At 37.1% G+C, this 17310-nt stretch overlaps 3 protein-coding genes across 3 annotated transcripts; 1 reads left to right on the forward strand and 2 right to left on the reverse strand.

Moving 5' to 3' along the window:
* Positions 1–6971: 6971 nt before the first annotated feature.
* Positions 6972–8566, forward strand: LOC137713392 (abscisic acid 8'-hydroxylase 1-like). Its single transcript, XM_068452714.1, has 6 exons — positions 6972–7190; positions 7281–7367; positions 7525–7603; positions 7994–8046; positions 8149–8267; positions 8473–8566. Exons 1-6 carry the CDS (start codon positions 6972–6974, stop codon positions 8564–8566), a joined length of 651 nt encoding a protein of 216 aa, XP_068308815.1.
* A 587-nt stretch (positions 8567–9153) lies between these two features.
* On the reverse strand, positions 9154–13100 carry LOC137738229 (toMV susceptible protein tm-1(GCR26)). Its single transcript, XM_068477864.1, has 9 exons — positions 12820–13100; positions 12077–12736; positions 11410–11616; positions 11104–11319; positions 10770–10986; positions 10325–10572; positions 9991–10169; positions 9648–9901; positions 9154–9558 (listed from the first exon to the last, which is right to left on the reverse strand). The coding sequence occupies exons 1-9, from the start codon at positions 12949–12951 to the stop codon at positions 9407–9409; spliced, it is 2265 nt and encodes a 754-aa protein (XP_068333965.1). The 5' UTR covers positions 12952–13100; the 3' UTR covers positions 9154–9406.
* A 3081-nt stretch (positions 13101–16181) lies between these two features.
* LOC137733947 (heavy metal-associated isoprenylated plant protein 43-like) lies at positions 16182–16927 on the reverse strand. The gene is made up of 2 exons (XM_068473170.1): positions 16843–16927; positions 16182–16489 (listed from the first exon to the last, which is right to left on the reverse strand). The coding sequence occupies exons 1-2, from the start codon at positions 16925–16927 to the stop codon at positions 16182–16184; spliced, it is 393 nt and encodes a 130-aa protein (XP_068329271.1).
* Between the last annotated feature and the right edge of the window lie 383 nt (positions 16928–17310).

Raw genomic sequence — 17310 nt, forward strand, 5'->3', positions numbered from 1 at the left:
CTAATACCTCATTTTCACACCCAGAACTACCAAGCACAAGCATTCATTAAGTGCTTACAAATGGTTACTCGATCGTTAGTTATACGTACCAAGCTCCCGATAGCTACTTGGGCCAATGCAATATTATATGTAGCCATGTTGGTCCGCCTGAGGCCTGTTGCGACCCAACCATATAGCGCCATTTAGTTGGTTACTGAATACGAACTCGACATAGCGCCATTTAGTTACAGTCTATGTGCGATTTCACCGCCCTTACATACAAAAATAAAGCCTTAGCGAAGGATAGGAATCTATGTTAGATATGATTCTCCTTCGATCATTCGTTACCTAGAACCTTTGATGGGCAACCTGTTTATCGCTCGTTTCGTGGATTGTCACTTCTATGAGACAGTCTTCCCGTCGTTAACATGAGATAAGAACGTCAACATTTATGAAGAATAACACGAATTATTATGGACGACTCCCAGTTTGTCTCATTTAGATCCCCACACTGCTCAGTCTGAAACTGAAGCGTAGCGCATATTAAATCTCAGAGGCATAGCTCAAAGCATGCCAGATGCTTTCATCGATCTAGAGCGAGTGACAAGATCACATATTCCGGCTGCAAATGTGCCTGCAAAGATAGATGTACCAAATGTATGGCGCCTGGAGGCCTGGGACACTAATTTGGCTGATCTACGTACATCGGTGACTAGCTAATCATCTACCCCTGCACATAAGTGTGGTAAACCACTTGGTTCAAAGGATTCACACCCTTAGAAGAGGAAACCCACGACATTGGTCACTAAAAAGCCTACCGTGAATCCGATTGTCACTTACTCATTATATCCAACTCATGAGGAAATTCTAGATTACGGAAGCATCCTTGAAGAGACAAATCTACCTCCCGAGAATCAGAGATTTCAGTCCATTATGCTAGCTTGGATGATGTTTGGTGTAGAAATGAGATGATCGTTGACGATGCATTAGCATATGCAGTAGCTACTGAGATCATGTTGAGCGATGACATTGAACCCCGTTCCATTGATGAATGTCGACGTAGAACTGATTGGTCAAACTGGAAACAAGCAATCCAAGTCAAACTTGATTCACTTACGAGAAGTAAGGTGTTTAGACATATAGCTCATACTCTTCCACATGTAAAGCCCGTTGGCTACAAGTGGGTTTTCGTTCGAAAGTATAAGGAGAAGAATGAAATTGTGCGTTACAAAGATCTTCTTATTGCGCAAGGCTTCTTTCAACACCTCAGGATTGACTATGACGAAACTTATTCACCTGTTATGGATGTGATTACTTTTCACTACCTTATCAGTTTAGTATTTTCTGAAAAAACTGAGTATGCAGCTGATGGACATAATAACTGTGTATCTCTATGGGGATCTTGATATTGAAATTTATATGAAAGTTCCCGTTATGGATGTAATTACTTTTCACTATCTTATCAGTTTAGTAGTTTCTAAAAAACTGAGTATGCAACTGATGGACATAGTAACTGTGTATCTCTATGGGGATCTTGATATTGAAATTTATATGAAAGTCCCGAAGGACTTACATTGACTGGATCAAATATTTCCAAACCCCAGAACACGCTCTCAATTCAGCTGAGGCGTTCACTTTACGGTTTGAAGCAATTCGAAAAAATGTGGCATAACCGTCTGAGTAAGTATTTGACTAGTCAGGGAAATATGAACAACGAACTATGCCCTTGTATGTTCATTAAGAAGTCACATTCCGGTTTTGCAATTGTTGTAGTAGATGTCGATGACATGAATCTCATTGGAATTCCTAAAAAGCTCCAGAGAACTGTTGTGCACCTGAAGTTAGAATTTGAGATGAAAGATCTAGGAAAGACTCAATAATGATCCGGTCTCGAAATAGAGCACCATTTAGATGGAATCGTAGTACATCAAACGAATTACACCCAAAAGGTGTTGCGTCACTTTAACGAGAATAAAGTGAAGCCTTTGAGTACTCTTATGGTCGTTTGATAACTAGATGCAAAACGAGATCCATTCCGTTTGAAGGAGGATGATGAAGAGATTTGGGAGTTTGAAGTTCCTTATCTAAGTGCGATAGGCGCTTTATTGTACTTAGTTCAATACACTAGACCGGACATCTCATTCAATATTAATCTTTTGGCAAGATACAAAATGCATCAACACACAGACACTGGACTGGTGTTAAAGACATCTTCTGAAACCTTAAGGGTACCACGAATTTGGGCTTGTTCTATCCCTAGAAATCCTCGAGTGATGCGACCCCCTTATCTCGAGTTGATTTTCGCCTTATTGGCTATGCCGACGCAAGATACTTATTTGATCCGCACAAGGCATGCTCTCAAACGGGTTATGTCTTTACCGTTAGAGGCATCACAATATCTTGGAGGTCAACTAAACAAACCTTGGTTGCTACTTCGTCTAACCATGCTGAAATTCTCACCTTACACGAAGCAACTCGGGAATGCTTCTGGATGAGAGCAGTTGTGGGCCATATTTGAAGCTCATGTTTTCTTTACCCCCATCGTTGACATCCTGACAATGATTTATGAAGACAACGCAGCATGCATCGAAGAGCTCAAGAAGGGTTACATCAAATGAGACAACACTAAGCACATTGCACTGAAGTCACGCAAATCTGTTCACAAGACAATATGGCTACCTCTTCACCAAATCACTACCGAATGCGACTTTTCAGAAGTATTTTTCCCACTAGGTTTTTGCTACCTAATGAGGTTTTGACGAGGCATCTACCTTGGGTTGTACATATTCCTGATGACATTTCATTTGACTTTGCATTACTCATGCATTTTTCCTTAGACTATGGATTTTGTCCCTACTCGGGTTTTTACCATAGCCATACGGTTTTTTGTGAGACTTACTTCCTTATGCAAGTTCCTACCTTATTGAGACTAGCATATTTTCAGAATCAGTGCCGACGAGTCGACTTCTTCAACTTTACATGATGCCGAATCTCCTTGAGTATTTACACACTCAAGGGGGAGTGTTATAAACTTCTTATTTAAGTGTGATTGTGTAAATCCTAGATTAGATTTTATTCTAGCTATTTTTCCCTATTAGGACTTGTATTCCTTGGAGGAGAATGATTTCTTCCCTCCCTTATTACTATAAATAAAGGCACTGCGTAAGGGAAATAACACATTCTCTACACAACCCTACAAACACATCTCTCTCCATATTTTCTCCCTGTCAATTAAATATAGGCCACAACAATAAATAAATAAATAAAATTACATTGTGCATTTGTTTATGAAATGCACTATTGGAACCAATTAGATTCATTACCAATGTTAGTTTAAACCAATTATACATGCCTGAAGCCTTTCTCACCAGCGATGCTAGCTCCTATCATCAAAACAAAAATAAAAACAAAACCTCTCGAATATTTTGTCATTGTGTATTTCTTTATTAAAATTAGACTTGACAATTTCTGACAAAACTCGTTAACACGACACGAAAATAACGGATTTTAGATCAACACGATAACTAATTGGGTCGTTATTGGGTCACCTGTTAACTACGAGATCTTAATTAATTAGGGTTCTTAACTTTACACAATAACCCTTTGGATAACCCGTTTCGACCCATTAAAAAGAAAGGAAAACTAATGAAACTGGCTTGAACACTTTGAGTTTTAACGATAAGGACAAAATAAAAGGTAAAGTGAATAGTACCAGGATTGACTTTTTAGTGTAAAAATGTGGTTTTTCGTTAAAGTGAATAGTACTGGGAGCTTTTCGTTAAAGTTCTCCTAAAAAGAAAGTTATTTTGATGATTTTAAAGTTAAACTACTAAAAAAGCTTACTATAATGTGCAATAGTTATAGAATATATATTGTGCATTAAATATGCATTAAAGTGTTATTATTCTATAAAAGTTTTTAAAAAAAAAATTATCAATAACAAATGATTTCATTTCATAACAAAGCTTAATTATACAACTTGACATGTTCCCCAAAATTCAAATCAACTGGTATATATTAGTATAGGCAAAGAGACAAACTTTCAATTTTACAATCAACGACCTAACAAATTTTTTTATTCTATCTCATACAGTCATACTCATAAATGTTTTATCTTCTTAAAAGTGAGATTAAAACATTACAAAACACATTAAAATATAAAAATAGCAAAGTAATTTAAAAATACCAAACACATTCCAAAAATTATAATAATTAATTTATAGTGCGAAAAAAATGTGAAAAAATATGCAAATGCTCGTGATGGCATTCTATACGTTTTGAGGGTGGATACATAGTCGTTTGAATTTTTTAAATGCTACAAACCCTCATGAATAGTATTTTTAGGGAGTTCAAAATAAACAAAAATTCAAAATAATTAATATACAAGTGTGAAAAATATGAAAGAATATATAAACGCTTGTTGTTGCATCCTCCACGTGTGGATGATGATTACATTGTCATTTAAATTTTTAAAACCGTGCAAACACTCATGAATAATATTTTTATATTTGAGTGCAACATTAATAAAATTCAAAATAATTATTGAAGAAGTGTGAAAAATAGGTTAGAGGCAATGCATGAAGAATTGAGATCCATGCAAACAAATCACATATGGATTTTAGTTCCTAGCCAATATTAAACCAATTGGAAATAAGTGGGTTTTTAAAACAAAGAAAGACTCACGTGGAAAGGTTGAAAGACATAAGGCAAGGTTGATTGCAAAGGGTTACACACAAACGGAAGGGGTGGATTATACATAAACCTTTTCACCGGTTTTAACAAAGGACTCACTTTGGGTAATTCTTGCACTGGTGGCTCATTATGATCTGGAGCTTCATCAAATGGATGTAAAGACAACCTTCTTGAATGGTGATTTGGAGGAAGAAAATATGGTATACAAGTTGAGAAAGTCTATCTATGGTTTGAAACAAGCTTCCAGGCAATGGTTTATGAAATTTGATGAGAAAATCACGTCTCTTGGCTTCAATGAGAATAAAAATAGATGATTGTATATATCTCAAGGAATGTGGTTCGAAATTTATATTTCTTGTTTTGCATGTGGATGATATTTATTAGCTAGCAACGATATCAACTTCTTACATGAAACTAAGAAATTGTTGTCCAATACCTTTGAGATGAAAGACATGGGAAACGCGTCATATGTGTTGGGGATTGAGATAATTAGAGACAGATCAAAGGGTTTGTTAGGACTCTCACAAAGATCATATATAGAGAAGGTATTGCATCAGTTCAATATGCAAAGCTGTTCAAATGGAGAAGTGCCAATAGGGAAGGGAGATAGATTGAATAAGTCCCAGTGCCCAAGAAATGACTTAGAAAAACAAAGCATGATTAACAAACCTTATGCATCATTAGTTGGAGGTTTAATGTATGCATAGGTTTGTACGATACTGGATTTGGCTTTTGCAACAAGTGTGCTGGGAAGGTATCAATCTAATCCAGGTGAACAACATTGGGCAGCAGCAAAGAAAGTATTAAGATACTTGCAGTCATTCATGCTTGTATATAAGAAAGTGGAGAACTTGGAACTGGTTGGCTACACTGATGCAGATTTTGCGGGTTGTATAGATGATAGAAGATCAACCAGTGGATATTTGTATTTCCTAGCTGGAGCTGCAGTATCATGGAGAAATGCGAAACAAAAGGCCTTGGCTACATCAACTATGGAAGCTGAATTTATAGCTTGTTTTGAAGCCACAAAAAGGGGATTGTGGCTGAAGAATTTAATCAAGTTCATGGGAATTGTGGATTCAATTTCAAGGCCACTGGTGTTATATTGTGACAATAAGGCAGCTTTTTCTTCTCTAAAAATAATAAGAAGTCAGAAGCTACAAGACTGATGGACATCAAATATTTGTCAGTCAAGGAACATGTGAGAAAGGGTGAGGTTGTGATCGAGCATATTGAGACAAAGTCTATGATAGCTGATCCATTAACAAAACCCTTAGTAGTGGGAATATTCAAAGAACATGTCATGAAGATGGGTGTGCATGAATCTCTGGAATCTGCTGAAATGTGGGAGTAAGAAACCCTTATATAAATTGCATGTATGAATGTATATTTATATGTATTTGCATGATTATCAGTATGCCATTACAATTATGAAGTGATGGTTTAAGACTGAGTTGCAGTAATAAATATATATGTGCTGAATATTTATGACTATTCTGAGTTATATAATTTACATAACACAAGTAGTATATGATTTTCAATTCAATAAAGGGAACTGTGATCATCCAAAGATGATCCATAAAGTTGATTGAATTGATTCATAGAAAAATGAACGTCAAGTTCATTGAAAGTTTGACATCATACAGATTAGATTCAAATGATAGTAGAGTGCATGTGCCGATGAGATGCACTTGATTTTGTAGAATTCGACATTTGAGCTAATACTGGTAGATGTGGGGAAGCAAGTTATGTGTAATTGGTTGTGATCACTAAGGAGTCAATATTGTAATTGTGATAACATTTCGATGAAATGATTAGTTTACGTCCAAGTGGGAGAATGTTAGAAAGTTAATTGGACTAAACTATCATTTGGTGAAGGACGAAATGTATTTGATAACAATACAATTTGATGTAAGTTGCAAACGTGGAAAAACTGCTTCCTATTATTAAGGAAATATGGATAACAATTGTGGAGATAACTTACATCCCACTATTTGATGAAACTGCTGTTAACTAACAAAAACCAACTCTCCATGATAGAGGGAAGTTGGTGAATGTTAATCTATATAAGGACTCCCTGCTCGTAAAGAAAAGTTCTGCGTTATTGGTTTCTATCACCTTAAGAACATTAAGTCTTTCAATGAGTAGAAGATATGCTTTTATTTCTTGTTCTGCAATAGCTGCCTCAAGTATCATGTTAACACCTGTTAGTAATCTAGGAAACTTGTTAATATTATATACTACTAGTTTTCCAACAGTCAAAGCCGGCACAAGGGCGTGTTATGAAAGCCTTTAAAGATATGATCGCCAAGCGGAGAAGCGGAAATGAGTATTCAGATGACTTCCTGCAGTCGATGATAGAAAGAGATTCATGCCCTGACAATGAAAAGCTGACAGATTCGGAGATTATGGACAGCCTATTGACATTGATAATTGGAGGCCAAACCACCTCTTCAGCTGCAATGATGTCGAGCCTTAAGTTTCTTGGCGAGAACAGAGAAGTCTTGGACAGAGTCAGAGTAAGGAATTCCAAAGTGTATGTTCATATCATATAAATCGCGGTAGCAATTTCAGTTGAGATAGATAAGAAAGAATATATGAACATACAGGAGGAACAGTTAGCAATAGCCAGAGCTAGGCCAGAAGGAGCCTCAGCTACATATGAGGATATTAAAAACATGCCCTACTGTCTCAAGGTTAGCACCACACCCTAGCAAATTTCGATTGTTAAATTCGACGTAGAAAAGTGATCTTTAATAATGCAGCTTTTCACCAGAATTAAACTGATAGCGGAGACATCTTGCATACAAATGCATTGACATCTTTAGTGGTCCATATGTTTTTTTTCTCCAGGTTATGAAAGAGACATTGAGGTTGGGAAATGTTGTCATGTGGACTCCTCGCGAAGCTACCCATGACTGCACTATAGAAGGTAAGTCACAATAAACTTAACCTAGAGAAGTTATAATAACCGGCACATGCAAATATTTCTTCTGTTTATAGATGTTCAAAGCCATGAGTTACCAGTTACCACAGCTAGCACTACAGCGGAAATGCTTTCCGTCACTTTTTCAATATTTCTCTTAACAAAAACTTGCTTAATCTCAATTCATCACAATGCAATTGCTAGTTTTGAAATAAAGAAAGGGTGGTGGGTGAATATTGACATGACTTGCATACACATGAATCCAAAACTCCTTCTGGACCCGATGCAGTTCAACCCATCTAGATTTGATGTACCCGTCTCTTTACCCAAACACTTCGTTTTTCTTTTAACTTCTTTTATACACAGAACTATTCTGAACCACTTAAATCTGCGGAGAAGAGGATCTAAACATGGTTGAAACTGGGCATGCTCACTGCCTCAGCAAACTGGTCTAACCCATAACTGCAATTTCAAACACTTTATTTTTCATGGTTGCCAAGGTATTGACATTGACTGATGTATTACATATCGACTGTGTCAATATTCTCCAGGAAATGCAAAAGCCGTATAGCTATACACCATTTGGGTCAGGAACCAGGTCAAGCCTAGGAACCAATATGGCCAAGGCGACAATTATGATGTTTTTATACCGTGTAGTAAGTGGATACAGGTGAGTGAGAATTTGCAGTGCCATCATTTGATTTTTTTTCTTATCTTGTATGAGCAACATTACTGCTAGTGCCCATGCGTGTATGTGCAATTTATGGCCGTTCGTTTTGGGACTCGCTTTCGAGCAACGGTAAAAGCTCGCCTACACTCTGTGGAGTGTGGGCATCTTATTGATGAATCTTAAACTCTTTCCCATTATTGTGTAGCTGGACAATACAAGATTGGGATCCTAGCATGGAAAAGATGTCATTCGTTCCAAGGTTAGCCAGTGGATTACCCATTACCTTGAAGGCCTTGTAAGAGAGTAGAACCTCGTATGCCTTAAAGTTTGGGTTCAATAATCCGGCAACTTGCCATTTGTGTGGACAGTCACTACCCCGTGGCTAGCGCCGGCTGCGAAGGCTGCTCCTTGTGCAAGAACATATTATTTGTGTTTTGTAGCACCTACTGTTGCTACTTTGTGGATTTAGTCTCATACTATTGCTGCTTGTTCCGCTAGTTTGTTGTGTTAATGAAGCATTTCTTTTGTTGTGTTAATGAAGCATGTTGATGCACAAAATTAGTGGACTTTAGAACAACATAAATCTGACCGTAAATCACACTCACACACAAGAACTCAACGATATATCGTGGTTTATTATATCCACATTGGTATAGATCCAGTTTCCACTATGTCAAATGAGGGATAAATTGTACATGGATGCTTATTGCTAGAGAGGTTAGGGTTTTCCTTCCCCTAAAGTGAGGGTGAGATTCTTCTATAGAACAAAGGTCTCCGTCCCCTCTTATTTACATTATGGGCTAAGTATTAAGGCCCAATATCCAACAAACCATTTCTTTTTCCCAACAGAAGAAGAAGCAAGAAAGAAAGGAATAAAATAAATAAATAAAAAAATATATCGGGAAGCTTGTCACTCATTTTGCAAAATCTAAAGTACAAATTCTTGCCAAAATATTGTTACTATTGATCAGATGATATAATATTACAAGTGGTACTAAGAAACCACTATAAAGCAACAGCGACATCAACTTTTATATCAACGCTAGTTTCTTTTTTATATAATGTAACCAAGCAAATATAATAGGGATACAAGCACAACACGAAGCATCTGTGCTTACCAAAAACAAGCAGATCAAACTTCAGTTGATGGAAATCGATTTGTACTGTTGGACCGTGGAGGTGATAGCCTGTTCAACAGGTAGCCTCTCCACGCTTGACGCCCCATAAAACCCATGAACTCCCTTGGTGTTCTTTAGTATAAATTTTGCCTCTCTTGGACCCGAGATTGGACCTGCAAATTGCACCAAACGATCTTCATGTTCATTAATATGATAAAAAGAAAACTTGGTAACAAGAAATGAAAAGCTCATGAGCACATACCACCATGGCAAAGCACAATGGCGTTGGGATTGATCCTACTTGCAGCATCTGCAATATTTTGTACACGATCTACACTTTCATCCAGTGAAACAGCCGTCTTTGCCCCTATAGAGCCGGATGTGGTGAGTCCCATATGAGCCACAATGATATCAGCACCAGCTTTTGCCATTTGCACAGCTTCATCTTGATTGAAAGCATATGGGGTTGTCAAGAGCCCCATCTTACGTGCTTTTTCGATCATCTCAACCTCCAATCTAATCATTCCATTAAGAAAAAGTTAATGTGCAGAATGCAATAAATTATAATATCAATCTTTAAAAAAAAATCTCTGTTTAATACCGACCGGTATCCCATTCCAGTTTCTTCAAGATTTTGTCTAAAATTACCATCAAAGAGTCCAACTGTTGGAAAATTTTGGACCCCAGAGAATCCAATCGACTCCACCTGCCTTAAAAAGAAATCCATTCGGCGAAAAGGATCGGTTCCACACACCCCAGCAAGAACAGGTACCTTCTTCACCACCTATCATTATCATCAGCTCCACATCAGCAAAAAGTGTTTTAAAAGGGACATAGGAACGGGTAAGGTATTGCACTACTAACTTGAATTGTCAGTCTTTCAGTAAAGAACTGAAGATCTCTTATAAAGTTTTATACTATAGAGCGGTTGAAACTTACTGGCAAAACTTCATTGGCCATGTCAAGTACTACAGCATTTGCATCAGCAAACGGCAATAAGCCTGCCAATGAACCTCTTCCTGCCATGCGAAAGCGCCCTGAATTGTACACCACTATCAGATCAACACCACCAGCTTCCTCAAACTTTGCAGATATGCCTGTCCCTGCACCTGCCCCTATAATTGGAATTCCTCTATTTATTTGATCTTTGAGTTGCTGCAACACCACCCTAGTTCTTTCCAGAGTTTCTGTCACAGAAGTAACGCATTACTGGTTAGATCTGAATCCAATAATGACATAAAACAAATCTGCAGCTCTATTCATTGAGAAAAGTTGCTCTAATATTCAATCATTAAATCCTTCTCCAAATCATTCAATGTAATTGAATTCCTATTAATATGATTCTAATTTACTCCAAGAAAATGAACACAGTTCAAACTACAACCTGGTCTTGCATCTGGGAAATCACTCAGGTTACGTGGAACGGTCTCAGAGCTTGACAAATTTATCTTCGAAACAGAACTTTCATGAACTTGTTGGTTTGATTCATGAACTTGTGGTGGAGTAGACTGGATAGAACTCTTTGTACTAATCTCTAAAAATGAGTCCACCAATGCATTTGCAAACTCAGGATCATTTATATGATGAGGGTACACCCTTACCTATTAAAAACATGCACTATTTTCAATAGTAATGTTGGTCTTGCGCATGAAACCAAAGCAACTAGAGACGGTTCGAGCATTGAAATAAATACACCATTCGATGGGAAATAATTGTACCTTCCGATCTTCATTTGTCTGGACCAGCCTCTGTAGTTCATTAATCAGCGAAGCATTGACCTCTGGATCATGGAAAGGCTGCCCCGGTGCATCCAAAGCAGAGATACCCTTTTGCGGTAGGCAAACAACCACCTTTGATGATGATTTGTTCAACTTATCTGCTATAAAACCAGCAAATTTCTTGTTCTCATCTACAGTGGTTCTCATGAGTGAAACCTGAAAATGACGAGTATTGTTTCCATGTTATCCACACACAGACAACCGTTTTGAGCGTCATATTATGTTTAGAGACTTATCAGTTATTACCTGCTTATTATGTTCATGAATCTTTCTGTGTTGAAAATTGGATGGTATGGTATCCTTAGCTCCAAAATTTACCATATCCAAAGCTCCAACACTTAGTACTAAAGGAATCTTTTTCTCTATGATGGCATCAAAGCGGGAAGCATCGCAAGCCATGACACCCCCTACCACATGGTCTGCAACCTCTGTTGTTGTGATATCCAAAACCCCCTAAGTAAAACAAGGAAACCTTCCAAATAAACAAAACTTACACAAAAAGACTAACGCAATACTAAGGTTAAATGAAATGAAATTACATAAAGGTTTGGACTTCGCACGTAGCAAACTGCGGCGGAAACAAAACAATGCATATACCCGTCGATAGTTAAATGAGATGAAATTGTATTATATTAATAAGAAAGAGTAGGCCTACGCTTCGAAATGAGCTCTGAAATACCTACATCTTTTCAAGTATTTACATTAAAACTATGCGAAACAAATCATATCTCGAGCTTCAACAATCAAACAATCAAAATTCCCTTGTTCTGTAAAGCGCTCTCGTTGATAAAAGCTGACCAAGTTCACATTTTTATATATCCATTCCGAAAATTCTACTCAAACAAATTGAAAAATCTTCAAATTTAACATACCAACACATACAAGCGAATAAATTTCCAACAAAAGGTATTACCTTTATGAATCCACCTCTAACCAGAGACTCCATGGCTCTCCCTCCAACCCCAGTGGCATGAAAAACCAATGTCTCATACCCCTGCTTCTCCAATCTCTCTTTAACCCCATTCACACACTGAGTCGTCACCCCAAACATGGTCAGCCCCACCGTCGGTTTCTCCACCCCTCCACCGCCACCGCGTGAATCTCCGCCCCTCCCAACTCCCCCAACCACCATCCCACAGAACGCAGCAGCAGCATTGCTCAATACGACCCTGCTCACGCTATTAATCCCACAGACATCGACAATTGACGGGTACAACACCAGGTCCGAAGTCCCCACATAGTGATCGGTCCGCCCGCTCGCGACGGTCGATAAGATCAGCTTCGGTACTCCGATTGGCAGAGATCTTAGGGCGGAGGATATCAGTGCCGTGCCTCCGCTGCCTCCGAGACCTACAGCTCCGGCTAAAATGCCGTCGTTCTGAGCTTTGGACAGGAAGTTCTCGAGCGCTTTGCTCATTACAGCAACCGCTTCGCCCCTGTCCTCCGGAATCTGATCGGCTGATGCTTCAGAACTGTGACTGAGAATCTCCTTCCTCGAAACGAATTCGAAATTGGTTGGATTTCTATCGGTCTCGGTCCGACTCGCCGATACGTCCACCACCGATACTTTGACCTGCCGTTTCGGTATAGGAAATTGAGATTCTGTATCGGATTTAAAAAATAAATAAATAAACGGCGAGAAGTAGAAGGATTTACCTTCAGTAAGGAAGCTGTGGAGAAGGCGTTGAGATGGGATCGAACCGACTCGGCGAGGAATCGGAGCTCGTCGAGCTTCGTATCGACGGTTCCGATACAGAAAACTCGGGAGTTTTTATTACCGGCCGGCATTTCGAAGCGTCCGCGTTATGCAACTGAGTTGAGGATGACCAATGAGAACTTAGTATTTACTTCATCGGTGCTCTCAGGGACGGTTTCTGGAAGCAAATACTGAGCCAAAATGTCGCGCGTTCCGCGGTGGTTGGTAAATCTGCAATTTCAAGCGAAGTTTGGATTTAGGAGCCACGTCACCGCCACCAAATCTCATGTGGTGTGTGGTCTGTATCCGTGAGATTGACTATTGACAATCAATAAACATTTTTAAAAAAGATCTCAAAAATATTACATGAATATATAATAGTAATAAATGATGTATTATTTACTCTAATCGAGATATTAAACACGACACAGAAAATAAGACTAAGCTAACATGGATAAAAAAATATCAAATTCAAAGCTATTTTGAAATTTGATTTTTGTTATTTCCAAACACATTCCACTTAACTTGCTTAGAATGCTAGCATATTTAAGTATTATTTTATTATTTTTAAACAAACAACAACCTAACTTTTATTAACTTAAAAAAAAAACATAAATAAAGCGATAATTTTTGATATATCGGATGGAAAGAAAATATTGATAATATATCAAATTATCAAATTAATTATCAAACTGAAATTTAATGTTTTGAATTTAACGTTTACTTTAGAGATAGAGCTCAAAAAAAATGTAATAGGCGCATAAGATTTAAACTCCGCATCATTCACTTTTTTTTATTATTTTTATTTTTTAAGTGCAAAAGTTTGCCCTTTTCGGCAGTGTCCTTATGTTTTTTACAATTTCAGCTACAGTGCTAGGTCTCACTTAATGCTGACTTTTATGCAAGATTTAACTATAGTAAAATTTATTATGTTCGATTCTCGTCAAAAGTAAAGTTGAACCACATTATTGTTAGTTCATTGTGAGGCTACACACCCATACCCTTTAATATAAATAATATCTTTTGTTCAAAAAAAATAAACTACTGTAAAATTCATTGAATTTATGCAAGATATAAATCGTTGATTTTTCAAACCGCTTACTAATACGTATCATATGTCAATTTTTCTTTCAGATTGAAAATTGACATAGGAAACACATTAGAGCCACTGGCACAAATCCAGCATCATGCTTTCCACTGTCGTACTCTTTGGAATTCCATTTCCAACCACCATTGCGAAAACCTCATCCACCACCAAAAATCTCCTCTTCTAAAACTCAAGCCTAACCAACACAACACTAACGAAAGTCCATGCACTCTCATCCGCTAAACATGCACCTCAACCTCTCGCGCCAATTCTTTTCCGACATCAGCCAATCATCTTCAATCATTACCAATCATCTTCAATCATTACCATAGCTACTGGAAGCACTCCAAAAGAAAATCAAGGCAGATACGAGTAGCTGGAAGAACAATGAAATATTCACTTAGGAATCGCTTTTTCTTGGGATGTTTTAGTTCTAGCTTATTTGGGTAAACTGCCATTATCACAAGGTTGCTGATTACCCCCTAAAACTATTTATTCAGCTAATCACCCCCTTAACTAGAAAAAGGTTGTGAATCATCACTTGGCTGTTCAATTTAAGAGAATTTCATCCAAATTTACGCTAAGTGAGTGATATACTTTCGAGTGCATAAAGTCCCATGAACTATCATACTTTCAATTAAAGAGAATTTCATCACTTGGCCCTTCTCTCCCGAACTATATGGATAAAATTCTCTTGAATCTTATTGTTTTCTCGAGTCGAATTCCAAGTTTGTCCGTGAAACTATGTCACATGCCGCTCGCATGACGCCACTTAACGGAAATTTGCGGTGGCAGAAATTCAAACCAGAGGGCCTTTAAATCATATAAAAAAAAGTTAGACAAAAAAATTATAGCAATATAATAATGAGAGAAAATTAAAGGTTCCTTTTTTGTATTGGCATGGAAAATTTTAATCAAACAAGACTGGTAGATCTTTAATATATATGAAAAATTTAGTATTAAAATAACTATATCATAGAAACAAAAATTGTTACGAGATTAACAATAAAGTTAACATTAATTTCAAACAAAAATTTAAAATCATGGCTCAATACTATTATTATGAGATTTTTCTTCAACATAAATTAACCTTGTGTTATAAATAGGCAAAAGTTTGAGAGATAACCTTTGTTAAGGACAAGAGCGAAGCAGGTGCAAAATATCACATTGTTTTGTTTCATAACTATAACACAAAAGGATTGCAGATAAAAAGAGGAAGGTAGTGATACTAATATTATTGTTTTCAATTCTTTTCTCTTTCAATTGTTGTATCTTCATCACCCGCAGAGTGCTCTATTTATAGAACCACATCCGCAGATTTACAGAGAATGAAAATCACCCGTGACAAATCAAACAATCATATGTGATAAACCATTTTTTAAAAAAGCATAACACAACAAACTATTCCCATGTGGGCATTCAATCATTCTCATAATTTTTTACAACACCTTGTTTTGTATCTACTAACCAAAAGAACAAGAAATTGCTGATAAGGAACTTGAAGTAGATTCACCAGCAAGTTTCGAACCCCTGACGTGCAGGAACACAAAAACCACTTTAACCACCGAGCCGCACATTCTTTAGTTATAAAACCAACAGATAAAATATATAAACTAATATTTCTGGATAGGCCAGTACCATCTTGGTCTCCATGTGGCTCCGCCACTGCAAATTTGGATGAGATTTTCTAAAATCGGCAGCTTCATACTAGTTAAGAGGGTAAATCGACAAAAAAATAAATAATTTAAATGAGTAATTGATAGCTTTGTCATAGTTAGAGGGGGTATTTGACAGTTTACCCAGCTTATTTAGAAACGTCAACGTAAAAGCATTATGCAACAATAATCAACAAGCCTATCCAAGCATTCCAACAAAAAAAACCCACAAGGGATAAATGATAAAATGTGCGTGTGAACAATATGAATGGCATCAATATTATCACTCTAATTTTTACGAGCTTTAAGTCTTACACATGATTATTTTTGTTTGTGAATACAATTCACATGGCTCTATAGATTATGATTAGGTCAGTCGTTCATGTAAAATAACGATTTTTAACTCAACATGCATGTAAGTTCCACAATGAGATTCACATGCATACATCAACTATTAAAAGTCTCCAACTAATCGGCAGGCGAATGATTAAGCTTAACAAACTCTAACCCAAACTGACAAATTGATAGATCATACAAAATCATTGACCTTGACAATATCATGGGTTATTTGACTTTATCATCACATGATAGAACAGGAGGGGTTGTGATCATAACTAGGATCCAGCCTTACAATGGCCAATCTTTGACATTCTTCACAGTTATGGGGCATGTGAAGGTGTTCGACCTTCTGGTCTGGTTTTTTTTCTTCAGGTTTCTTCACTTCGGGCTTCTTTTCTGCAGGTTTAGGTGGAGCAGGAGGCGGCCCAATACTCACTACTTCAGCAAATTTACCTGCTTTTCCAGTTCGAACAATTATTTCATAGGGATCACAGTTGCCTGTTACAGTCAAAGTTCCTTTGGTTGCATCAACTTCAACTTTATCCACACCTGAAATGATCAGAGGTGATTAATTAATATGACAGATATTATTGTACATTTTTGGTTTAGACGTTGTGAGGCTTAAATGCTTAATAAACTCTCGAGTTTTATTTTGGTCAGATGTCCAAACGTGCTTGAGAGATTATCAATCATTGATATTGTGGAAGTTCTTTATCAATCAATGATTAGTAGTTATTTATGGACGCATGAATTGCTAACAATATCACATGTTGAATACTACACTCATACGATAAGTTGCAATTAATCTTATCCTGAATAACTAAGAAGCGATACAAGCATAATTCATCTATGCCAAGGGAAATTAAGGAAATAAGATTCAAGAGGGGACATGATTATGTTACCTTGTAGGCCAGACACTGCCTTGAGGAGCTTCTTCTTGCATTTTAGGCATGATATATCAACCTTGAGGACAGTCCTTTGTACCATTGAAGAGCTAGAGCTTCAACTCTCTCTCTCTCTCTCTCTAAACTAGCTATAAAGGTGGTGTAATATATGGAGCTTTGTTCACTCCCTAGCTACTAGCTAGATAAGCTCATCTCAATTAAGCTGGTCGATTTTGTCCAATTGGCCTTAATATATATAAATCCTAAGTAAACAACATATATTTTGTATCACCAACTTGATCAAAATCAAGCCTGCCAAAGTTAAGGAGATGAAACCTATATGTTTCATTGACTTGTTCTTATTTGACCCAATTTGATTCCCATGAGATCAACCACTATCCATCATATGTCATTTATATTAGATACACCAATATGTGAGGAAATTCAAGACACAAGCTAAATAAAAAATATATGAGAGGAAAAAAA

Source organism: Pyrus communis, chromosome 1 (genome assembly GCF_963583255.1).
Source record: "Pyrus communis chromosome 1, drPyrComm1.1, whole genome shotgun sequence".
In the NCBI taxonomy this organism is placed as follows: domain Eukaryota; kingdom Viridiplantae; phylum Streptophyta; class Magnoliopsida; order Rosales; family Rosaceae; genus Pyrus; species Pyrus communis.